Below are 26,291 nucleotides of genomic sequence, written 5' to 3' on the forward strand. Positions count from 1 at the left end.
TTAAGTCTATTTATTTATTTATTTATTTATGTTTTCTCATTTTCCTTGATTTTCAATACTGTGTTTAAAAGGTGACGCATGTAATGTCATTTGAACCATCAGCTTAAAGCAACACTTTAATGCTAAAGCAAATTGCATGAGTTACCAATGATTTTAGTGTTGTTTACATTATAAATGAATGACCGGGTGTTTTTCTACGTTGTACTCCATCGCTGATGAAGAATCGCCGTGCAGGTAGACGCACTGCTTATTGACTCAGCGACAACTTCCTGGAGCGAAATAATTGCATCCATTACTTCCAGTTTCAGCTACCAGTGAGGTAAACCTACATTTTTTTATTGCTAGGATGAAATATCATTACAGTCACGGCACATAATTGATGACCGAAACCCGCTGAAGGAGGCTTGCGTTGGTTGCCTTTGAACATAAAAAGGAGGAATTAACGTATGTGAGTCTCGAAGTTCCTGGTCGTAACCATGACCGTCTGGGTAATCAACTGGGCAGCCTGATTTATCGGTAGCACAACGCTAATTTAGTTCGGAAAAGGAAAAGAAAAATGGCATCAATAGATTGCCGTCCCTCTGCACAGGATCTTTCTCAGGATTTTTTTTTTTTTAATTATTATTCATTTCTAAAACCTGACTGTGGGGGAACGCTGCCGCCCTGCTGTTTATTGGGTATGGATCTGCAGAGACAATCTTCGGTCTTTGTGTCGGGCCGGCTCAGCACTGCGTTGGACGTCTCTACTTCTCCTTCTGCTGGCCGCACTTCTCTGTCTTCTCCGACAACTGACTCGCGCCGGACGCGGCGGCCTCTTTTGTGTCTGCACAGCACGGACAGGGACAGAGGAGACAAACCCTTTGATCAGCATCCAAAATCACCTCCCTGTTTACCCTTGACTGATAAATCCATCTAAAATGAAGAGACACGGGTCCTAGTTTGTCTGAAAAGCGTTGGTAACTGGCAGTCGAAGCTCTGCGTTACAGCCTGCTTCAAATGAATCCGAATGCAAAAGCGCACGAAGACGCAACAACCGCAGTATTTTTCTCCGCCCCCTCCACCCTCCTCGCAAAACCACTCTCGGCCCTTTCATACGGAGCTGCCTCCCCTGAGATTTCTGTTCTATGAAGCCAGGATCAAAGCGACGCTGCAGATGTTTACCAGGGTCCCATGAAGGCAGGAAAAGCCGGCCGAGGGTGCGGAACGATTTACCGCGTCTAAATAAACGCTGCCTGGCGAACGGATGACGACGGCTCCCATGAGGACGGCGGGTTCGTGCGAAAGCGCTTTTGACTCCGGAGTACCTGCGTTTGTGTGCTGCTGCTGCTGCTGCTGTTGCGACGATGACGAGGAGGGCGATGACGATGACGGATCCGCCGCGCCGGCAGCGTTGGAACGTTCCTCTTTCTCCTTGGAGAGGGGACACTCCAGTCCACCTTGGGCCTCTAATAGACTTTCCCTGGAGAACTCTGCAGGTGGGGAAGGACAGAGGAGCAGGAGCAGGGAGGGTAAATGCACTTTATGTAATCTCTGTCATCAAGAGCTGCGCTCGTACAAACGCTCTGGCAGCAAAAAAACAACTGCCACCCATAAGGTGTCATACTCACAGTCACCTCACCAGATGGATGAAGGGATTTCATGGGACTTCCCCGCACAAAGGAGCCCAAAGGAGGACTAGCATAGATAACCAAATATGTTTTTCACATATTAAGATGACTATCTGTTGTTGTTGGAATCAATCAGTAAAGATGCCCTTTGCTGTGCTGTGTCGGACCAAATGTCTCAATCAATGGGTAACAGAACACCAGATGTTATTTTTACAGTACATGTCGTAAAATATTCACAGTAAGTGATGAATTCAGTATACAGTAATACAGTAATAATCACAGTGGATGGCTGGCTTTTTGGACGAAGGTTAAGTAATGGAATTTTTATAGCACGACTCCCCAACCTACACAATAATGAGTCATATTACAACACAATCAGCTTGACTTTTCATATACATATAAGTATTTGTCTCTATTTTTTTTCCAGATCAATTAAAGCGGTCGTTTTATTAAGAGAATAGGACTTGACCACTTCTTGCCAACAATCAGCGACTGCAGACGCATTGAAGGCCTTTCTCTGCAGGATCGGTGTTAATGTCCATTGATTGGTTTCTCCCAGCATGCTCTGTGCTTTTCCCACCTCGCCTAACAGGCTAGTTTGCAGTGCATCAGCAGCCCACTTGCCAACGTAAAATCTGCTTCTACGCCGTAAATAACTGTGTTGACGTAAATTGAAGTTATTTTTCACCACGAGCAACCAGCAACCTTGTCGGCACATGATGCATTAGCGAGAGCAATTAGTAAATGTGTGGACAGAGTGCGATACTGGGTGGCCATTTAGTCGAGTGATTCTATGCTAGCCTCTGCATTCTGCCCTCACACGTGAGACATTTGGCAGGTGAAGTGAGCGTGGGCCGTGCGCCAGGGCGCCGGCATGATCTGGATGAGTGTTTTCATTAAAGGAACGTTTGCTAAGGTTGGTGCTGAAAACGGTACTCAGGAAGTACGGCGAAAGTTGCATCCTCTTCCTGTTAGCCGTCCTATCTGGTTTCGTAGGAATTCCAGAAAATGCAAACTGTGCTTTTTAGGGGATATTGGGGCGGAGCTGATCGAGTCAATTGAACTTAGATAGATGGGATGTTTCAAGTTTTTTCGAGTCTATACCACTGAAATTGGTTAAAAAAAAAAAAAAGGAAAAAAAAAAGAAGAAGGAATTTACCTTCGATGTAGCGCTAGCGTCTTTAGAATAAATCAAGAAACTATAGTATGCGCGACATGAAATAAAATATTTACTAAGATCTTTACTTGCTTACTTGCTTAAAGGTACAGTTTGTGAAATTTGACATTGCAGAAGCCAAACTGTGTTTTCAGTGTTTTTAATTCCTGCACAATGTAGCGAGTGTTTGGGTTTTTCCAGACTTTTATCAGACTTTCAGAACAGGATGTTTTGGGAATGCACACCATGTTTTTTTTTTCAAATTTGGCAGGATTATGCGCATGACATGGCAAAAAAGCCAAACCGCATCTAAAACCATTTTTTCCGTCATCTGGAACAAACATACCCTCCATTTGGCAGCGCAGCTTCTCAATGGCCTCGGCAGTGGCCTCATCATCGTGTGGCAGCTCCTCCCCAGTGGGAAACGAGTCGGGGCTGGGCCGGTCCGACAGGCAGCTCTCCGAGGAACACTCGTCCCCGGCTCCCTGCTGCTGCCTGTACAGGTGGTGCTCCACCAGGAACTGCAGCTCTTGGGAGGAGTTCAGGTGAAGAAAGAGAAGAGAGACAGAGGGAAAGATCACGAGTTAAAGACGTTTAAAGCTTTGAACGGTGGGAGAAAAATGGGAACAGGTGCACGGAGAGAGAGAGAAGCGGGAAAGAGTGGAGGAAAAGGATGGAAGTCACTGGGGAATTTGAGAGAGAACCAGGACGGGGGAGAGGGGAGAGTGGTGTGATGTGAAGGGAACCAATGGGAGAAAAGTGGTGTGATGAAGGCCTGGGATTCGACAAGACAGGCATCACTAAAAAGGAACATAGCGAATAATGTTTGGAATGAGGAGAGGTAAAGGCACATCCGAGTGAGGATGTGATTAAGTTGTTCAGTTGTCTTCCTCAACCTCCTTCAGTCACAGTTTTATTGCCCTTAATCTCCTGCTTGAAGGGATTTAAAGCTCACTTAATACTGTGTGGGCTTCCTCCAAGAAAATTCTCATTATATAAATGTGTGGAACCAATTGAGAATCCTGCCACCAACATTCACTCATCGTCTCTTCATATCTTTTTTTAATGTCCAAATAATGTTGTGTTCAGTTGGTAATAATAGATTTTTATTTCTTTTTTTTTCATTGTATTTTTCCACATTAGGTCACTATTGCGTTCTGTCCGTGATGTGTACTTCAACTGTCAGTAAACTCACCAAATATATTTAAAAAACATAATAATTATCACAATTATTTGAGTTAAATCAAATACAACAATGAAGAAATGAATCTTAGTCAAGTGGCTCCCTCTTCAGTTCAAGACCTACATTTAATAATGTCGGTCCAGAAGTGTGACTGCTTCTCTTTTAAAAGGATGCCCAGCGCTAGTGTTGCTTCACCTGTGACCTGAAGCAAAGAATGTCAGTGTCTGACACTGCTGACAAGCCCCAGGAGTGACGCTACCTTTCATCGTCGGCGTTCCTTTCTGTCCTTTCCGCCTTTGCCGAGGGGAGTTCAGTAAGGCTGCCTGTAAAACAACAACATGGCAGATCAACCGGAGGAGGAGATGTGAGATGGAGAAAAGACTGGCTTTATGTAATTACAGCCTGTTATTATAAAAAAGGGAAAACACAATTACATTTCTCTTTGTGTAATCATATTTGACTTAAATTTGATTACCTTGTACAGTTGGTTGGGTAGACGATCTTCATCTATTTCTAAACAAAATAAAAAATATTATCAGTTGTATGCTGAACACAATACATGATAAGCAGAGGAGCTCTGTGTATTTTACAGAGATTACATTTTCTTCCAAAACCTTTGTCCTGTGTTATTTACTGAAGCCGTCCCTACTATATATCGTATGTTCTTGTTGCTTGAATAAGGTTAGCTTGACGAAAAGCTAACATTTTGAATATGAAAGGCCTTTTAGTTATGAAATACAGCAGGTTTTTGTATACCACTGTATTCCATATTTATTGGTTCAAAATGTAAGTAAGCCCAAATTACATGTTTTGGCCAACTTTCACAGCAAACATCATCAATGCTAATGTGCTATCAAGTTAGCATTCCAAAAACCAAAAAGTAAGCCATATTTACAATGGAAAGAAACAAAAAAAAGCCCTGCAAGCTATACGTGTGCATGTGGAGTGAGCCTGTAATGGGAAATATGTATTCTTGGGTCATTCTTTATTATGTTGTATTCTGTGTCATATGATCACTAGTAGCACGTGTAATCTGTTCGTTTCATAGTATAACCTTCTCGAGACATTCTCCTCGTGGTCCACCAGAGGAGGCTGTAAATGTGTCAGCTTGTGCTGATTCTCTGTGCTTTGTTTTCCTCTTCTTCCCTTCCTTATCTGTTCCCCTCCCAGTCCAGTGTATAAGAGACCTTCTTCCTCCTTTCCTCCTCGCACTCGCACTCCCATTTTACTGTGTTTTGTGCCTCGGAGCTCCGATCCCCTTTTTATTGTTTGTTCATTAAATTACTTATTATCCCAGTATTCCTGCATCGGCATCTTCGCTCTTTTCCACAACAAGCCACATCCTACTGACTGGCTGTGGAACCAATGAGCTTCTTCTTTTTCATCCAATGGTGACATGCTGGTTTAACTAATTTCTCCGTAAAACAATGCAAAACATGCTGAGGTTTTCAATATATAACATGTGGTCCGTCATTGGCTTTCTTTTCCATCCCTGCATGTCGGCAGATCAGCACTGTTTATCCAAAGACCTTCGGGGAGCAACACTGCCGCAGGCAGTAATTAACAGCAATAACAGTGATTTTATTTTAATAAACTTCTAACGTAGACCAAGACAGTTCAACATTCGGTATGAAACAAATATGTATCTTCCCGGCGATTTTGACTTATGATGTAGATGATTTTGTTCTGATTACAAATCATTTCAACACAACTCACAGCTCGCCACCAAAACACACTGAAAGGGCTGAATTTGTTGTCTTTGACACATGATGCGATCATGTGACGTTCATGCGACTCCTACGGGATACAGGGAGGCGCTATTGTTGTGGATACGTGAAACACGACTCTGTCAACGCTTTTACAGTAAAACCATCTGCTGTGATCGATACTGAGGACGTGGGCCCCAAATACTACGAGTTTGTATCCAAGGAACTTTTTTTCTAGGACACCATGTTGTTGCTTGGCAACCCATCCATCCCGAGGCAATAAGAAGGTAGTGAGCGCGTGCGTGCACGTATGATATTCAGAAGAAAGCACTGTCTTTTAAAAACCATTGATTTCTACTCTACTTCTTTCATTTCATGTGAATATATATACATTAACAAATGCACACATACAATTGCATGCAATAAAACAGATTTTTAAATGTTCGATGTATGTTCGCTGATATGGTTGGAACAAGTGCTATTCTCGGGCTGGAGGTCACATAGAGCCCTCATGGATTTAGTTTCAAATCAATTCCAGGAAAACGAGCCAGTCATGTGCTGTCGCTCATTGATCGTTTCATCTCCAGCAGCTGTCAAACTAGGGCAAAACTGAGCAGAAGAATATCTGTAATTTGATATACTGCAAAGGACTGTCACAATTGTATTTAAGTACGTGGCCCAAAAATGGCATAATAAAGGTGGAACCAAAATAAAAATTGAAACATCTCAGTATTTACATTACTTTAAAAGTTAATGGTTGCACTATGGACTGCAACATATTTCATGGAATAAAGTTACTGAACTTTCAGAATTTAACTTTTTTATATATATTTTTTTGATTTTCATTGTTTCAAGTTTTTTCATGGAACTATATAGGGCATTTTGTCATGTAATCTCCATAAGGCAGCACATTGAAGCAGATATGTTATAAGGTTAGAATTAAAACAAAATCTCCCACATTGTTGCTGAGTTCATAAAGGGTCTGTGTGATACTAAGTTGTGGTAGACGGAGCTGGAAATGACTGAGGTCACAGTCAGGTTTTTTCGCACTGCAGCTGAAATTGGATGGGTTTGTGTGTGCAGTCAGTCCATCTGCTGCACACTGAGAGAGAAAGGCTCGAGAATAGAAAGATGAGAAGATCGCTGGAGCTCTTCACTGAACGTCTGTCTGACAAAAACTCTTGTAACAGTGAGGAGTCACAGCTTTTTCTGTTCAGCCAAGCTGCTGAATTCTATCCCTGCTTATATAAAAAAAGAAGGAGGTCAACTTGTGGACTATTTGGCCCTTTTTTTCCAGGTGTTTCTTATGCCATTTCTGAATTTAAGGAATCAGACTGGTCAAGCTTTTATTTTTTTAATATAATATATTTTGATGAAACACAGTTGTGGTTTCTGTCTGGTTAAGCAGCTGATTAGGTTTATCAATTGTCATTGCCCTGAAGTGTGGAAACGGAATTCTATCTTGACCATTAGCTCGGTCCAATTGAATCAAATGGGTCTCCATGCAACATGCACATCAGCGTTACAGATAACTACAATCCATGATATAGAACGGGAAATGGGAAATGATTAAGAGGATGTTAGCAGAGAAGACACTGAAACTGTTTGAAAACAAATAAGACAGCAGGAAAGAGTAACCAAAGTCATAAGTTGGTGACTTGTCCACAGTGTAACTCTACCTTTGCCTGATGACAGCTGGGATAGACTCTAGCATAAGCAAAGTTCAGATATAACATATTCAGACTGAATTCATGACAACATCTCGATCACCTTGGTCTTAGTGCTCGAAATCCCCATGAAATCCTGATAAAGGCATGGCTTTCATATTCTATCTGCCTCTATTTCACTGCTTACTGCTATCTCACATAATCAGGAATCAGTGGAGATAGAGGTCCGAACAAAAGGTGAGTCTCCTGGTGAGGAACAGCCTGATGAGGCAACCAGCCAGCTCGTGTCACAGCTCTCCAAGTAGAGCAGGATTCTTGTCTTGCTCAGTTCCTTGCCAAAAGCTGTTCCAAAGAACAGCCCTCGCTGTTTTTCTCCTTTCTGTCATGCAGGGGTGGGTGTTTCTATGGTGACAATGAGGTAAAATTTAGATCGGATCTGGGCTTGGTAATTTCCACCATTGTGTAGACAAATTTTTTTTAAAGCCAAGCATGCTGCCAGTTGAGAGCAAGGCAATTTAGCCGCTGTCTTGGGTATTTTCTGACAAATCATGATGAAGTCATGATTTGTCAGAAAATACCCACTTGTCACTCGTTCTTGGTCTTCTGTTGTCTTTAAATGACCCATTGTTTCCAGAAAGTCAGAAATAGGCACAAATTAAACACAAACCACGTTGTTAGCACCTGATCCAAGTCTGCCGCCATTAGTCAGGGATACATTAGCTATCTAGTTAGCTACGGAAGTGACAAAGTCCACCGTTTCGGCTTTTCCAGATCGTTCAAGCAAAACGGAATTGGAGTGATTTTGCAACGTGACTCCTCGCTGCTACTGGCTAATAAAAATATTTTCATCCATAATGAATCCATTGCATCCCCGCAATCAGGCTCAAATTGTTTTTTGCATTCTGGTAATGAAGGCTGCTATCGTTCTAATGTCCCTGGCTGAGGCTGGCATGGAGGTCACGGCGCGACTGGCAGAGCAATCTGCTGAATGCAGTGTGGCTCTCTGTCAGATGTTGGGCACCCCATTACTGCAGCAGCACAGCTCATCCTCTCCTCCTCCTCCTCATCATCATCATATCAACTCCATCCCATCCCCCTCCTCGCCAAGCACAGTGCACTCACTCACAGACGCACCAACCAACGTGGCCTCTAGTTGTGTCCCTTCCCGCTGTTGCGTCTTCAGCCAGACCCCCTGCTGCTCCTGTGCTCTTGAACCTGCTCCCAACGCAACTGTCTTTCTCCCGATGTCTCATATTAAGGACACTCACACATACTGGCGGCATGGAATTGGGAAAAAAAAAAAATCAACGTTAAAAAAGTCACACAGCTTGGAGTGCCTTCTTTCTTTTCCATCCAGTGTTGCAGCTCGGATGAGGAAGAGGCTGCTTCATACAGTCGGACGATCGATCAGGATATTGAGTGACCTCTGAGGAGGACCTGTTTTTAATGAGCTAGTAATGTTTATTCCTGAGGGAATGTAACAGATTTACAGAAATGTACACGGTAGCTATTAATACACGTGTGATAAGCACATTTTGAGACCCGCCTTGCCCCCACTCTGAAGCAAACACAGCAAAATGTATCATGTATGTTACTTGTATGTTATATGATAAGTTTTTCTACATAGGTTGGCCTTCCATCTACATTAACCCTGCAAGCTAAAAAAGCCAGGGGGCGCTGCAGAAAATTAGATGATATATTCATATATATATATAATCTAATTATTGTGAAATCATTATTATCAATCTATAATAATATATCATGTGATTTCCTGTCAAAAACATTGTTCATGCCATTGTGTGTATGAGCTGCTTGTTTTGCTCTTCATCAAGGTGATTTGCTCCACAAGCCACCTTAGGGAGAACAAAATGAACAGGTTTGTGGCATAGACATCGAGGTAACAGACCGACTGTCCAGCTGTGAGGAAGACACTGCTGCAAAAAAATAAAGACCAATTATCATATTAATAAAGAAAAAGAGTGAATTTTTGGAAGTGATCTCCTGCAGCTCCCCCCAAAACAGCATATGTTACCTCTTTTCTTCTGTTCATTAATTTAAAAAAAATCCAAATTAAATAACATAGATTCTGTTTGTTTAAGCCATTATTGCATATTCTCTTTCCGCCCACTCACAGATGCCGTTTGAACTCAATGAATTCCTCATTTCATTTTCCTTTTCTCTCATTTGGTCTCTGCAACAGCGAGATAGCTGAAGATCCCCGCCACCCTTTCATTCAGAGATCAAGGATGACTCGGCGACACTTCACACACTCAGCCTCCAATTACCGAATCAAACGCTGATACCGCTGCACCAACACACCAGACGCCAACAACTGATCACAGCCGCACGTTTTTAATTAGACGTGGCCACAAAGGCAGCTGTTAAATTCTTCGCGTGAGGAAATGCTTTGACGCAAAACAACAAAACAGTGGCGGTCCCTGCTGTTATTCAACCACGCATGAATTCTTGCAAAGTAATAATAATCCCCTTCAACAGGAAAAAAAAAGACAAAACTTGAATCCATTCTACTTTGTATTCGAAGCACACATTTTATCTCAGCGCAGGGTCATAGCAGAAAGTTGGACGAGCGAAGCGCAGCAGAAGCAGCGGTTGGGGGAAAATGGTGAGTCATCAAACAAAATAAACCTCAAGGAGTGCAGCTGTGTTTGATCGTCGTGCTCCCGCGCGAGGATGCAACCGGCCTGGTGTTTCGCTGCTCTCCAATCAGCACGTTAATTTGCCGCAAAATGGGGTTGAGACTCAGCGTCACAGCAATCAAAAGGTAAAATAGAAATGTCTGTGACGAATGCTGAGGCTGTAGGAATGCGTTGGCATGTGGGGATTAATTACCTGCATCGTTCCTGATTAACCAACAGAAGGAGGAAAAAAATAATGCTACATTGAGTTTCATTTCAATATATATATTTTTTTTATTTTGTGTTTGTGCTTGAACTGCAGATCAACACGGAATTGGATTTGCTCAAAAACGGTGTCAGGTATTATAGTTTATGACAATTTTCATATAAGCTTGATTGAAACTGAGGGCAGAACTAAATTAGTGCATAGCACATCAGATTAAGTTGATTTTTAAGTTGGTTTAAAATGATTTGCCAGCAATGAGATAGCAGACAATGGGAATTTCTTTCTTTTTTTGAAAAAGAAAAGTTTTTAATACATGGTGCAGTCACTGTGGAGGCATCCATCTACAGTATCGATCAAGCACAGTACAGATAAATCTTGTATCACTGAAGTCAAAGAATGATCAATCCTAGTGCACCTTTTAAAACTGCTTGACTGGCATCATAGCTGGAGTGATACCTGGTGTGATGTGCTAAGATTTGATGTTGGTGTCCTCAGATTTCACCAACAAAGCTCTTCATCTCAACATGTGTAAACATGCAGAAGGCTGACGTAAATACTTTGGATTGTAAAACCAATGACGTTGCAAGTGATATTTAAAAAGAAAACGCAAACTTGTCCTGAAAGTGATGGAGTGTCTTACCAGGTGAAGACTGGTCGCTGGATGCAACCAGAGTGGCTGGCGTGGGCCGACGTCTTCGGATCTGAAACGAGGGACACAGGTTCATGAGCGGCCAAGCATAAACAGAACCCTCAGTCAGGCGGCGAGGTCAAGCATGTTTCACTGGATCACTCCAATGCAAACAAAGCAGTAAATCCAAGTGTCGTAAAGGGACTCCAGTCTGTTGTCTCTGCGCCAAGTGGCAACCAATTACACAGACATACTTTCAATTTGGTCACTGTACACTTCATGTCAAAGAGGGGTGCGTGTGTGTGTGTGTGTGTGTGTGTGTGTGTGTGTGTGTGTTGAGGGGATGAAGGGGACTCCATCCTCAGGCTATCTACTTTAATGGAACTGTGGTGAGTGAACAAGCCAGTAAACTTGAAAGGAAATGAGAAAGAGGCTTCGGGGTGGCAGTCACACAAATGTACAGTGGTGCAAAAATATGTACATTGCATTGATTGATTGCATTGATTAGGCTGTGCTAGGCTGCAGTAAACAGCCACATTCTCAAAGCACCATCGACTACAGTTTGAATCAGGCAAAAGAGGGAGTCTGAGCAAATATAAAATATCATCAATATAAACACATGTTGGAGCTATTTGGCTCTGCTGAACAAGAAGTCCGGGGAAAAGTCAAATTTGTTGTTCAACAGCTAAAGCGCTTCTCTTCACATATTCTGTTGCTTCCTATCTATGCTGACGATCACTCCCTCACGGATACATTTGCCTGAGCATTTAGAGATCTGCACTGTCTGGGTTGTGGAGACTGAAGCGCAGAGATAATGAGAGCAAAATCAGAAGCGAGCAGCTTCAGCAGCCGTCTTGATGGTTTATTCAAAGTTGAAGAGGTTCCCTTTGTGCTGCCCCGAGAATCACAGCAAGGCACTCGAAATGAGAAGATGCACTCTGTGATTCCACAAGCGCTTCTTTCCTTTTCCATTTCTTTTTTTCTTACCTTTTTTTTTTTTTTTTTACTCAGATTTTAGAACTTCTAAAGCACGTCAGCTATTCTACACAACCTCTGCGCGAGGCATTTCTGCCTTTGATGTAATCCTGGGAATCAGGTCAGTGATACACTTACTTTATAATCAGATGCATACACACCAGCCAGATCGTGGATTCTAAACACCATCAAAGGCCTGGTTGGTAGTGCAAAATTCACTATACCCATGTTAATATGTATATTATGTGTGGAACTTCTGTTTTGATTGAAAATTACCATCTTGCAGACTTCATATGAATTTTTTTTTGTAAAGGCTTCTTGGTAAGAATATAAGTGTATGTACAAATAGGAGAGAGGGAGAGCCTGTGGTCTCATAGCAGGCAAGAAGGTTGTGGGTTCTATTCCTTGACCTGTCTGTGAGGATTTGGACGTTCTCTCTGTGTCTGCGTGGGTTCTTTCCAGCTACTCCAGCTTCTTCCTACACTACAAAGACGTGCACATGAGGTGTATTGGCAACTCTGAATTCGGTGCGAGTACAAGTGTGGAGTAACCCCTCCCTCAATACGACTGACTCCAGCAGCCCTGAATGCAAAGAAGCGGTGATAGAAAATGGATGGAAAAGCTGGAATATTTATACATTGCTTATGTTTATGTGGACCCCAAATAAAACAAGCTCACTTAAAACCCATTTATATGTATCTTTGTCCATGTCAATGTTAATTTCCCGTGCCGGAAAAAAGAAAAATTACCGCTTCCAAACTTTAAAGCACGACCGGCCGTGGCTTTGTAGAATGGCGAATTATGGCGAAGGTCATTGTTATTCTCCTCACCCCACTGCAGAACAAACTGCCGATGCTTCACTCACTGCTAACTGGACAGACTCGCCCATCAAAACCCTGAGGTCTGCCTTTCAACACAGGGCCTAATTAAAATGCAGCTGTGTCACTCACACACAACAACAACGAGCAAGTCACTTTTAAAAGTGATGGGTGGGCCGACAAAAAGAGCTGCGCGGGCCTCTGTGTGGGGACAAGTCAAGCGAGACACCTACTGTGGATGGTGCTGTTCTATTTATCTGGTCCCAGAAACACTTCATGGAATCAAGGTTCAAGGTTAATTTTATTGTCAACTTGTACAGGACACAAAGAGAAGGTTGAAGTGTCGTTTCTCTGCTCTCATGAATTTAGAAAAAAATGGACAGATATACAGTATATAGACAAGAAATAGACCAAAATGCAACAGACAACATTCAATGAAGTGAGTAATGCAAATACGAAAAAGCAAAAGTGACAGTGCAGATGTAAACAGGTGGTAGTTACATACACAAAATGCAAAGTGTTCAGCATCCTGACCATTTGATGGACAGAGCTGTTTGCAAGCATTGTGGTGCAGGCCCGGAGGCTTTGGTGCCTTCTGCCTTCAGGCAGAAGGCTGCCGTATGAGTGTGTGGTGTGGAAGGTGTCCTTCGCAGTGCTGATGGCTCTGCGGGTGAGACGTGTGGTGAATATGTCCGTGATGGAGGGCAGAGGTGCTCCAATGATCCTACTGGCTGTGTTCACTATGTACTCAAGTGACTTACGGTATGTGTCCGTGCTGCCACCATGCTACACAGTGATGCAGCCAGTGACACTCACAATGGTGCCCTGGTAAAAAAAAAAGAAAAAAGAGCACCATTGTGAAATTGTGGGGGTGAAATGCTTGCTTTCTTCAGCTTGCGCAGAAAGTAGAGGCGTTCCTGGGCCTTCTTAGCCAGTGATCTGGTGTTGATAGTCCAGGAGAGGTCCTCAGAAATATACATCCCAAGAAACTTAGTGCTGCTTACCCTCTCCACAGCAGCACCATTGATGGTCAGTGGGGGATGTTTAGGAGGGTGTATGAGCTGGGGTGCTCCTGTGTTCAGTGTGATAGTCCTTGAGGTGTTGCTGCACATACTGTGGCCTCTCTGTTAGGAAGTCCAACACCCAGCTACAGAGAGGGAGGTTTTCAGTCCAAATTGACAGAGTTCTGAATGGTGTTGGGGGACGATTGTGTTAAATGCTGAACTAAATTCCAGGAACAGCCTTCGTACAATGTTGTTCCGTCTGTCCAAGTGAGTGTGTGCTGGATGGGGAGCAGCAGTGATTGCTGCTCTCCATCCAAACTAGTGGAGACACAAGATTAAATGCTAAAAAAAAAATAAAAAAAAAATGTAACTGAAGAAACCTCCTTGTCTGATCCATTTTTGGCAAGAGCATCAATCGCTCCAACTACACACGACACTTTTCTTGTGACCTTCAGGAGAACAGTGTGCTTTCATGCACTTTCTTTTGAAACGAACACAGAATTCACACAGTGAAGGAAAGTCCTCTGGATCTCAAGGTTACAAAAGGCCGTGTTTCCATTGGCTCTTTTGAAGTCAGAAAAAAAGGCTTTAACACAGACAAGGATTCATGGGATCATCCTTAATTTGGCCGTTTGAAAAATGACTACATTTGTCTCTTGCGCTCAGCATTTCTAAACCGGTGGAGATTCTGAGTAGTCCCACGTTGGCTCTGAAGGAAACGACCTCAAAAAAAAAAAAAAACTGAGCTAATTAACTTTTGCTTTCTTTTTCCAATCGTCTACCTTTCTTTCAGATTATTCTCTCTCATGCCATCTTGCCCGCTCTTTGTCATGTAAGCATAGAAAGGATTCCATTTTGAATGCAAGTTGGGTTTTTTCTATAAATAGATTTTTATGCAACTTTCTCTGTTCCCTTAGAGACTTTCTGAGCACCACGGACTAAATTAGTAAGCTTAATTACAATATGGAGCTGAGGGGGCAGTGCTTAGATTTCTTTCTTGCACCAAAGTCTAATGTAAAACCTCGTTTGTGGTACGGTGGTATACGATTCTGAACAAGGTCATGCCAGAAACTAGAAGGGATATAAAAGTCTGTCCTCGCACAGATGTACATTTTCTTATAAAGCATCCATAGTTTGTTAAACTGTCAGTCCATTTGTGTCACATGTCCAAAGTCAGAAAAGTTTAAACATGCAAAAAGAAGATCTAAGGAAAAGGTCACATACTTACTGCAATATAATGCAGTATTCACTTTGCCAAAGTTGTGTAAATCAGTGTCTCCAGCCTCTCAGTCTCCAGTATTTGTCCTCTTCCAGTGATACCTGATTCCAATATAGAGCTATTGGTCTTACAGCATGAATAGAAAAATTCAGACATATTAGTAAGAATAAGATTGCTGTATTTTATGTATTGTAAAGATATGCTACTGCAGGAAATAAATGGTTTTACATAATCCAAAAACACTGGGAACCACTTCCACTTGCGCTGGCAAAAAAAAAAAAAGAAGAAAAAGCACAACTATGAAGTTCAGATGAGTGTCTCACAACGTTATCTGACCGCGCGTGGATAAGAAGATGAGTGAGTGCACTGTTGTTGTTTTAAGGGTCAGACCTCAGGGAGGATGTTCCAGCTGACATTAATTCTCCACACGGACAGATTTACTGTGCTGGTGGGTGTCAGGTGGCAGAGATTACTGGACCATGGGAGAAGCCCCCCGGAGGGAACATTCATAGTGCACTGAAAAACAGAGACAGAGACGAGGACACACACACACACACACACACACACACACACACACACACACACACACACACACTACAAAGGCAATGGGCCAAGATGCAACCACTCTTATTGACATTAAAATCTCCAACCTTTCTTCAGTGTCTGCCAAGTCTAACTGAATTTCACTTGTATTCAACTTAAGCAGCCAGCGTGCAGAAGGGAAAGTAAGCATAAGGTGTTCAGCATGCCAAGTCAAATCCTGGGATCAATATTGTGGTAAAATAAATGCAGACAGCAGATGCAGATTCCCAGACACAAGCAAGAGGGTCAAGGAGAGCAGACTGTTTTTCTCTACTTCGTGGAGCAACATGGTGACTTAGAATGAATTTCTGCCTACCCCTTCATATGCTTACCGGTTTCAAAATGTGCCTTTCTCACTTCTGGTGTCATGTTTATCTACTGTGGAACACTGAGGTGAAAACTGCATTTTATTAGCCTGACATGACAACAGAGAGTTGTCGTGGCGACACTCTGGAAACGTATCCCGCTGTTTGACAGGTTCTGTTTGGAACAAATTGTTGGACCATGACTTGTCTTCTTGAAAGGTGCTCAAAACTGCAACCTGTCACAATGACTTCAGAATTCGCAGGTCTTGCAAGTCTACCGTTCAGGTCTCCTAAATATCCCTGTTATTCAAAAAAAAAATATGAGACAAAAATGATGTATGTCAGTGAAAATGCAATAAACTGTCTTCAATAACTGACACTTGCACCAATCAGAATTATTATTCTGGATTATTTGATTGGATTAATATTATAAAAATGAGAAAAGAATACTTCACTGGCAACTCCTGTGTCCTGTATTATACTCCTACATTATGAGTGTATTATTTTAGCTTTTTTTTTTTTTTTTTTTTTTTTTTTAAATATAATTTTTTTTAATATTTATTTCTGAAACTTTAAAAGGAATGATTAACAAACTGGTTGCCTTTCATAGAAGGAATATAGCAGGTCAGAGTTGAAGGAGTAACATCCTGTGCAGAATTCGAGCATAAATCATGACAGAAGCCGTCTTACGACACGTTACATGTCGAGCGGGTCTAGACCACCGTCTTTTATAATTCACTGACCCATTTACTAATTTACAGACACCCAGCATTCCCTCATGTGCCGCCACTCACCTATTTAAGAATCCGGCGAAGACCTACAGTGGGATTCAAGCACTTATAACCCATCAAGAAAATCCAAACCAGTGAATTATGGACGAGCGGACGCCGCTAAATAAAACATGGAATTTGAATAATTGAACAAAAAAACCTGAGCAGCTGCTGAGGCTGAATCTCAGGATCGGTCCAACCAAGTGTTTAGAATTAAAACCCCATCATCAGCATTCACATCTGGGTCCTCCACATACTGCACCATCCATTTAATGGTCCTCATGGCAGCAGTTACTGTAGTGACAGAGTTATTCTGAACTACCGCTGGACTAAAATTGGCAAGAGACATGCACCACAATATCAAAAATGATCTCTTCACTGTCAGACGAGCTTAATTCGTTTTTTATTGAGTCAGCGCAAAATGATTTTACTACCAGGCCAGGACGCTCCCAGATCTTAATCCCTATATTTGCTACACACTAAATACTGTCCTTCACAACCCAGCAACAATCAGGAGTACCTGCCGGAGGCATTCATTGCCGTGGTTACAATGGCATCTATAGAATGCGGAGTAAGCCGTCACTGGTAATCCTTACACGCTCCCTGCGTCAAACCTCTCAAAGGCGAACAAGCTTTGAAAATGATGACACCATAAAATATATTTGCCCTTTCGCTGGCGTCAAAGCCTCCTTTGTCATCCCTTTTCCTCGTCACACACTCTCCCAGGTTTCCTTTGGTGCGTGACACATTTGCTGATCTGAAATGTCAGGCAACCTCAGGTGATGCAACTTTCCCCTGACTCATTATTTTAAAGCACACAGCCCCCTTGAGTGGGGCGGCAGCAGTGTGCGGGACCACAGAAAGGCACTGTGACGCCACGGCGAGGGGAAATGTCATGCAATCACAGTGCGGACCCTGCCGTCGATAAAAAGGCCAGAGGTTCATTATGGGGACAGCCAATGAGAGGGCGCCCTTCCAGAATGAGGAGCTTATCGTTGATCATGAGTAATTAGTCGCGGGTTAAAAGCCGAGGCTCGTTATCTGATACTCTGGTCACCTGACACTGACTGACAGCCGAGCTGTCTTTAACTAAGAGTGTGCCTGCTTCAGGTGAGATCATAATTACAGTGGAGATGTAATCAGTAGTAGCTACTGTTGGCCGCACCGACGCTAATATAAGATGGTATGAGATGATTGTTATTAAATGGCTTCCTTCTCTCAAACTACCAGAGGCCATCACTTCGTAATACAGAGGTTCACAGCAAGGGTGCATGTGTTACATTGCATTGTGTAGTACAGGTTACATGTATTTACTGATTGATTTACAATCAAAGCTGGTATTATAAAGATGTGAGATCAAATCAGACACAAAGAAATATCTGAAAATAACTGAAAGCCAATTAATTAACGTTATCTTTGCTTACTGTTATAGCACCAGAATGAATAATAAATACATTAACTTTGCAAGTCTAAAAAAAGGTATTCTAAATAATGAAAATGTTCATTCATGTTAGAGTTAAAACAAGAAAAACAAAAGTAAATTCAAAATGTCCGTCAAATTCAAGACGGATACGATCCGATTATTCAGGGCCGTGTACAAATTTCCACAATGTCTACAACATGATCACTCACTAACCTTTTCAGTCGCCTTATTCCCAGCAGGACTTTCATCTGACACCCTGTGTCATCTAATAAAACGTCCTAGTATTGTGAGGCTAACATTAACATAAACACACTCCCCTCTAGAGGTCTGGGCAGTTGTGCAGAAGGGTGGGCAGCAGGAAGACGGAGGGAGGGAGGTACGCTCACATATCTTTGCCGCTTTTACTCCAGGCTCATACATTATGAATGAACAGTCCTGTTCATGTTATATTCAGCAGAAAGTGGGACACATCTCTACACTTTATGCTGCAAAGTCACACAAATCCCCCCCCTCCCAACCCCTCCTTTATTTGCACTTTTGCAGTTTTGCTAAAGATGTGGGAAAAAAAAGTCACCTCAATTGTTTGTTTGTTTAAAAAAAAAAAAAAAACTGAAGAAATGTAATCTAATTTCTTTTGTGTCGTGCCGCGTTATCATAAAAGTGTCTGCGGCTGGGTTTGCCTTATCTTCTGATACCAGGAACTACTTGTATCTCTCAGCTGTACAGAACGTGCAGGCAGGCAGTCAACAAAAAAGAAGAAAGAGAACGGCAGCCCCCACAGAGGCACAATGCAATGCTCCTGCTGAGGCTGCTGTGTGTCGGAGAGCCCGCAACACTGCCAGCGGAGGCGGTAAAAATCAATTCTAAATTCATCACAATGGCCTTGGATGCCGCATTTTGACAAGAGACAGCTTGTTAATTGGTTTGGGGGCAGTAACAGGCAACCTAAAGATGTGGGTTGAGCAAAGTGCTTATATTTCGCTGGAGGCGGCAGGCACCGGCTACTCTCTCAGTTGTCTTGAGGTTTTTGGATATACAACAATCAGCATTGACTTTTTAAAAGATTTTTTTTTTTTTTTAAAAAGTTGAGTTTAAAAAAAAAAAAAAAAAAAAAAAAAAAAAATCTAAATAGGAATCCTAAAGAATCCCAAAACCCCAATAACTTCCACTGACCATAAAGATCCTTCATCATCCTCCTTTCTTTGACCACTTACCTGCTCGGCTGCCTCTGGGTCCAGGTGGGTGTCCAGCAGGGGGACAGTGAACTGTATCTTCCTGGGGCTCCCGGTTTCCATGGTGGCGCTGTCTGTCAAAGAGGGGGATACAGGACGAGGAAAAAAAAAGAGCAGAAGGAGGAGATGATCCACGAGATTAGAATCCGTGTGGGAAAGACGGAGGAAGAGGAGCTCAGTGAGCGTGGCCGGGCATGAAAAGAAGTGAGCACCAGCTCAACAAAAAAAAAATCTAAAGCTGTGTAGTAGTGTCTTTTAGATTACTTCCTGCTCTTTTATCGCTTCAACAAAACACTCCCTGATGCACTAGCTTGCTTCTTCTTCTTCTTCTTTTTTTTTTTTTTTATCTTGGCACCGTTGGTTCAGCTCTACCCTGCTCTCCCTTCTCTCTCCTCAGCACCTGCTGCTGTCTCAGCTCCGGCTTCCTCTCTCCCAGCTCTCCGCACTGAGGCAAGGGCATTCTGGGCTGGGAACACCTCTCCTTCCCTCCCATTGGCTGTGCCCGACTGCCTCTTGCGCCGGTCCCGCCCTCTTGTCACGGCTCTTTCCGCCTGCATTGGATGCGTCCGAGGCGAGGATGTGCTCTGCAGCAGCCGGTGCACAGATGGGAGAGAGGGGATGACATCAACATCTTTCACTCTGCCTGTTCTTCTTTTTTTTGGGAGGGGGTGCAGGTTCAAGTTTTTCCTTGTTCCTGTGTTATAACTTACAGCTGCAAGCAGAGAAACCTTTGCACGGGGGCCGCCTTACGTCTCATATGTGTGTGTTTGCTGTATATTTACAGACACTTGGAAGAGAAGTTGTGATCTGGCCGCCTCAGTGACCGGCCTTGTCCTCGCAGTGGCCCGGCCAGCCAATCGATCGCCTCTCAGTTACATCACACGTCGGCTGGGCACTGACACCCAACACCTGCAGCCGAGCTCCACATAAATGCCGTGGCGCTTCACATTTGTTTTACATGTGTGTGACTGGCTGGTTGTGAATGTTTTTGAGAGGGTGTCTGGGGTGATGTATTTCCTTTTTATTTTCTTTCTCTACTTAAATACTGTTTCATGAGGATTTTATTTCTGTATAGTTCTATGTTCAGAGGTGAGATAAGGAAATAGCAGTGATTTCCATTCTGATCCGATATTAAGTAAAAGAGAAGATCTTTATGGATACATTATAGCTTCAGCAGAATTACAGCAGTTATATACAGTTTTGCTGCTGTAATAATTAAAATTTCCCCACTATGGGATCAATAAAGGTCTTCTTCTTTTTCTTCTCCTTCTTCTTCTTCTTATAATCCCCAATTATTTTCTTAATTCTCAATTCTTAGTGGCAGCAAAAAACTGAAAAATACTGCCCAAACATTCCAAAGACAATATTCTTTGCATCAGCTTATTGACAGTTCAAGTAGCATTTTTGACGCGTCAATCAAGCTTCCTTTGTTACTTTCTCGGATGAAACAACACGATTTCCGTTCCTCTCTCCGTCTGTTCCATTTTTTTGTTCATAAACTAAAGTATCGATATTTCATGACGGCATTCGATCCAAACAAGGACAGCTCAACTATCTAATATCCTCGAATATTCATCCGCAGACATTTACACCTAGTAGCTGTAATCAGACGCTGGGACTGCGAACCAACACCGAATTGTCTGCGTCATCAAAGTGGGTGTGACCGTATGCCGCACTGGCGTCAACAGCTGGAACCGTAGTTTCCTTCACAATCTTTGATGTTTGTAGTGGCTGACGGGAAAGGAGTAAAAGTGATGAAACATGTCGCCATCCCTCCACTCTCCCTTTGTCCGCTTCAGCCCGGTCTCTGCGTGAGCAGGGGGAAGCCCACCGCCGCGTGTAAAACACTCCAGCAGATTGCTCCAGTTTTTATGTGAGCACTGTGAACACCGAACATAACCCCCACACAAGCCATTATAGACATTTTTGGCAAAATCTCCCTGAAGGGCACAAACTAAAAGTAAAGTATCTGCATGCTTCACTCTATAAATCACTCTCTAGCTATTATCGGTTGATGTGTGGGACAGGCTGCGCTGTGTCATGGCCACACATGGCTGCCTTGTCAGGTTTTGTCAGGAAGAGCCCAGCATACTGCTGATATAAATTGATTTAAAATGAAAGGATATATATCTCAGATTTTTTTTGTGTGTTTGGTCTCGAGCTGTCTGTCTCTTCCCGTGCCCTGTTATAATTGCGGAACACATAGAGCCTTTTTCTGAACCCCTGCAGACTCATGAAATTCAGATGAGCAGTATCTCTTTTCTTTTCTTTTTTTTTACTTAGCTGTCAGATCAGAGGCTACAGTCGTGTCGTCATTAGTAATCCCCCCGCCCCATCCCGTACCTTTGTCTTTTGTCTCCACGTGTGTCTTTACCTCATTCTTTATATACCATTTTGTTTGTTAGTTTTAAGTATGCACTCTTATATGTCCTGGCAGCCGGGGCTTCCTTTGGAGTATTTTCAAGATGAATGTGTCTCCAAACATGATTAAAAATATCTTTTCTAAGGGTTGTATTTTGACAAAGGCTTGTAACAAAAGTGTATAATTACAAAGGGCTCCACTGTCAGATTAGAGTTTGGATTTGCATTTGACAAATTAATGATGAAGAAAAAAAAAAAAAAACACTTGGCAAAATGAATAAGGAGTCGCCCTGATATGGGGAATCTTGAATTGTCCTGTATGCAGATGATATTCACTTCTATTCACCTGAGAACCTGTAATCTCTCCAGCCCATTTCCTAAATTACACTAAATATTTTTGTCTACTCACTGGTTATACAATTAACTGGCGGAAGAGATTTTTTTTTTTTCAGTGTAATAATGTTATTTGTTATCCTGCAGTAAAGACCATAATCCTCACTTAATTGTGAGGGTTGTGGTTGAAAGGTCATCAAACTTAAAAACCTAACTACTTATGGAGGATTAAGGATTTACTTTACCTTTGGGAGGGCATTTATTTTGTTTTCGGGCTGATTTTGTTGAATTACTAGGGTCCGAGCACTGAAAGCATCAAACGACCGTTTTTAAATTGCTAGAATTATTAGTGGTGGTAGTCATTGTAATAGTCCTTTGGAGGTTCTGAACACGCGCAGAATGTCACACACAAATTTTATTGGTGTCCCATAAAAGAGCAAATTTTCAAATCCGATGCCATTCTTATCAGACTTGGTGCAGTTTATCCACAGACATCAATGCTTAACCATTAAAACAGGAAGTGAGTTTGTCTCAGACAGGGAATGGACGATCCCTTGGGCAAAACATCAAAGTTGAAAGCTTTAACGTTAGCCAGCAACAGTGATCCTTTTGGGCAAACAGTCTATTATTCAAATGGAGTTAGGACAACAGGCCTCATCCAACAGAATATCCTTCTTGTTTTAACACAGGTCCTAAATATTTTGCTGCATGCATTTCATGACAGCAACACAAAAAAATATATTTCTTGTGTTTTGTTTGGTTGTGTTTTGCTTCTTTTTTTACCTCTTTAGTACAGAGGTCGAGCAAGTAACCAGTAAGCAGAACTGCCTATTAAAGCTGGTTTATAAACTGACGTTGAGTTGTATCATTACACCATGTGGGAAAAAATGTATACTATGAAAATGATTATACTGAAAATGAACACTAAGATTAGTCTTCATTGTATCTTCAACACGTTGCAATACCACAAATGGCCACTGGGCTTTTTTTTTTGTCTTTATCCTAGATATTCTTTGTGTATGTGTACCACATACACAAAGAATAAGAATCATTATAGTCATCTATTACTGTTGTACTACTACCACAACAACTATTGCACTGTTATTGGCACAAGGGCTGCCACTGTACATAATCTAATGTATACATCTCATATATGGACATCACTGCACCTTTATTACCTATTTTAACTTGCCACTGTTTTATCATATCTTCTTTTTTGTTGCATGTAAGTCCTTAGTGTGCCACCCTTTGCACCCTTAATTTCCCCTCACGGATGAATAAACTATTTTTCGGAATCTGAATCTTTGTTGCCATTTTCCAGAATATTGTCCCTTAGCAAACTAATGTCCATCTAATATGAATCATAATTTTATTTTTTGTACTTGTACTTCACCGTTTATTATGACAATTTTGACACTTTCAGACCTCTCACAACATGTTTTCTGAAAGTGAAGGCAATAAAACAAATCACACTGACTGAGGTTATCACTGACCTCTAAAACTGCCTCCAATCTAGTTATTCCTCATTTTGTCTTCTGGGCTCATAAAGAGGAAGGGGAGGTCAGGCTAATAAAAGACCCTCGCTAAGAGGGATTGACGCTCTCTCCTTCACAGTAATTGGCAGCGGAAACCATGAAGGCGTCGAGTAATTGCGTGTTGCTCTGTTTTAATTAGTGCTGAGGCTTACCGCACGCTGCCTCCCCAGGTGGCCTGTAAAGTCGGCACACACAAAACCAAACAGCCGCTTCTCTGTAAGCCAGAGCTACACAATATTTTACACAAGATGATTAGAGGACAAAACATTGGCACGTCATCCTGGCTGTGGGCCGTCGTTTGAAGATGGAAGTGATCACAATTTCACATGATGATTTTTTTCACAATAATTGTGAAGAAATGCAGGTTAGGATAACTTGTCAATTTTAACTCATTGTGCATTAAACAATTATCTTGTTTTTTTGTTTGTTGGTTTTAATGTTCATTGTTTTTTTTTAAGATTTTTTTTTTTTAGCTTTACTCATCATATCAGCTTTGACTTGATCTTTATACTCAGCACCTGATCTTGTAAATTATGCTGTGTCTCCAGTTGAAATGCTGATGACTGCACACACAACTCAAGCTGAAAGGTGTTTTATTTGACCCAGAAAACACAAGGACAACAGGTACTTGTAGCAACTGGTTTCCTGCAAACACATGTGATCCTGAATGATTATCCTGTCTGGACTGTAGAGTTGGCTCAGAAAACATTGTGAGGCACTTTCTGCCATGCTCTGTGCCGGTCTAAGTCAGATGGAGGACTGAAAATAAAATCAACAAGCTCATATCCCCTTTATCTTAACACGGAGCGTCAAATAAGGCCTCATTAGCTGGGAAATTGTTTTTAAAAATGTACATTTCAGATTCATATCTGCATATATTTATTTATATTGTATCGGTCCTGAGCCGCCTGCTTCTTAGCTCAATGCCAGGACAGCGTTGCGAGGATATTATTTCTTGCCGAATCTCTGAGGCCCAGCCATACTCCAGATCTGACCGGGGGCGGCCTCCCACTCGTTGTTGTGCATCTGATCCTCGGACATCACCTGACCCCTGGAGTTGCGACCAAACCTGCGAGGAATCAGAGACGAAGGCAGAGGGAGGCTGATGCAATTACAAGAAACACAACAATGAAATACATTTTCATTTTTCACATGGATAGCCGGAAATAGTGCACGTTTGCTAATCTATACCTTTATGTGGCAGATCGGAAATAGGAATGGAAAAAACAAGTTCCAACCTACTTCCAAAGTGGAGGCTGCGTTTTAGTACCAAAAACCTTATTGCATCTTTTTCCATAAGAAAGAGGTCGATGTGTTAATTCCTTTCTCATGAGTTACCTTACTTTATTTTTGACTTTTTTTAAATTGTCGATCATCACATTTTTTTCACCATACAATTTGTAATAAATCAAGTTTTTTTTTTTTTTTTGTTTTGTTTTTCTGAAAATCCCTCCAACCTAAACACACCATGACAAGATTCATCCTAGAGGCTGATGGTTCTTGTCGCTTTTTGCCTGCGTAATGAAATCACCACTGACCTCTGTGGCTGATGAAGGACGGAGTTCCTGGTCTCTCTCTGTGATCCGAGCAGCAGAGCTCTCAGTGCGGCGTTCAGCAGGCGTTCGTCGATGCTGTTGTCCACGGTGTCGCTCTCCTAGAGCACGACAACAGGCACACAAACGACATTCAAAGATTGTTTTTGACTCAACGCCGCAACGCAAAGTGTCCGAAAGGCACGTCTTCTTTAAAATATGATACATTTGAAGCTTGTTGTTAATGAGCTTTACTGCATTTATTTTGTTTTTCTTTGGAGGAAAAACCAGACACAAAAATATCTTCTGAGCAGCCAGATCTGTGACTGCCTTGGTTTTGAGGTGCAGCAGAAACTCGGGGGCTCCAATTAATCCTGCTGTGTCAAGAGACCTCGAGCTATGTCAGTGCACACAAGCAAAGAAAAATTCATTGTCTGTCTGATAAGTACGCATCCATTGCTCATTTTTATGCAATGTGGAAACGCTGCTCTGTATTCCTCTGCACACCAGTAGGAAAAAGCCTGACATTTTCCCCAGTGGGTTGAATCACCACGATCCTTCTGTCTCTCTGCAGAGCTCAGAATTCGTTTATCCTGCTACATGACAAGGTACGCAACTTGAAATTTAATTTTGTCCGATTCTATTGATACGATAGGAGCCCCAATCCAATTTTAACACTTCTGCGAGAAAGTGAAAAACACCTTTGAAAATACGGACGGTCGCTTTCTTGTGGCGTACTGCCAAAAAAAAAAAATCACAATTCAACTCTGTTTGGGGAAGAAAAAAAAACATGACAATCTAACATAAGGTACACGATGGAGAGTTTAAACTGATTTGGGAATATTTGCGTCTCACCAGCCCCAGCAAACTGTCGGGCATGTTCTCCTCCGAGCCGAGCAGGATGTCGTCTTTGTCCAGGTTGCCTTGGATGTGAAGAGCCTGGCTGACGCCAGCCATCGCCACAACCAGAACCAAAAGTGTCACCTGTGTCGCTGTGTCCATGGCGTGGAACTGAGGAGGAGGTCAGGCAGCAAAAGAAGGTCAAGACTGATGTCCAAGCTGCACCAGTTGTCCCAGGAAGGTTTGGTTCTGGTGGGAGGTGAAAAAAGGATGCAGGGCCGGTCCTGTGTGTGGATGAAGGTCCTGTTGGTGCAGCGGCCAGGCGAATTTCAGTGGAAGCGACATCCTTGCTTGGCCTTATATACACCTTGCAGCCGGAAGAAAAGCCCCTGGAGATGCGGAGAAGGATGCTACTGTACGTGGGGAGATGAGGGACAGGATAAAGGAAGGGCTGGCCACTAATATGAGACTTAACCAGGTCCATTTAGTGGGATCAGGGCATTAGTGATGACTGAGCGTCAGAGTACGTTATTATGTGGCCCTTAGGGCAGTG

The 26,291-nt window shown here is 42.4% G+C and overlaps 2 protein-coding genes across 2 annotated transcripts; both read right to left on the reverse strand.

Moving 5' to 3' along the window:
• Window positions 1-1,012: 1,012 nt before the first annotated feature.
• LOC142887571 (protein phosphatase 1 regulatory subunit 1A-like) lies at window positions 1,013-19,572 on the reverse strand. The gene is made up of 6 exons (XM_076025310.1): window positions 19,120-19,572; window positions 10,822-10,882; window positions 4,422-4,459; window positions 4,206-4,269; window positions 3,110-3,292; window positions 1,013-1,469 (listed from the first exon to the last, which is right to left on the reverse strand). The coding sequence occupies exons 1-6, from the start codon at window positions 19,198-19,200 to the stop codon at window positions 1,123-1,125; spliced, it is 774 nt and encodes a 257-aa protein (XP_075881425.1). The 5' UTR covers window positions 19,201-19,572; the 3' UTR covers window positions 1,013-1,122.
• Window positions 19,573-23,951: 4,379 nt separating this feature from the next.
• npffl (neuropeptide FF-amide peptide precursor like) lies at window positions 23,952-26,048 on the reverse strand. Its single transcript, XM_076024379.1, has 3 exons — window positions 25,754-26,048; window positions 24,905-25,020; window positions 23,952-24,435 (listed from the first exon to the last, which is right to left on the reverse strand). Exons 1-3 carry the CDS (start codon window positions 25,898-25,900, stop codon window positions 24,315-24,317), a joined length of 384 nt encoding a protein of 127 aa, XP_075880494.1. The 5' UTR covers window positions 25,901-26,048; the 3' UTR covers window positions 23,952-24,314.
• Between the last annotated feature and the right edge of the window lie 243 nt (window positions 26,049-26,291).

The sequence above is a fragment of the Nelusetta ayraudi genome, unplaced genomic scaffold, assembly GCF_046127955.1.
Source record: "Nelusetta ayraudi isolate G7.1 ecotype Tasmania unplaced genomic scaffold, CSIRO-AGI_Nayr_v1 ptg000017l, whole genome shotgun sequence".
Classification (NCBI taxonomy): domain Eukaryota; kingdom Metazoa; phylum Chordata; class Actinopteri; order Tetraodontiformes; family Monacanthidae; genus Nelusetta; species Nelusetta ayraudi.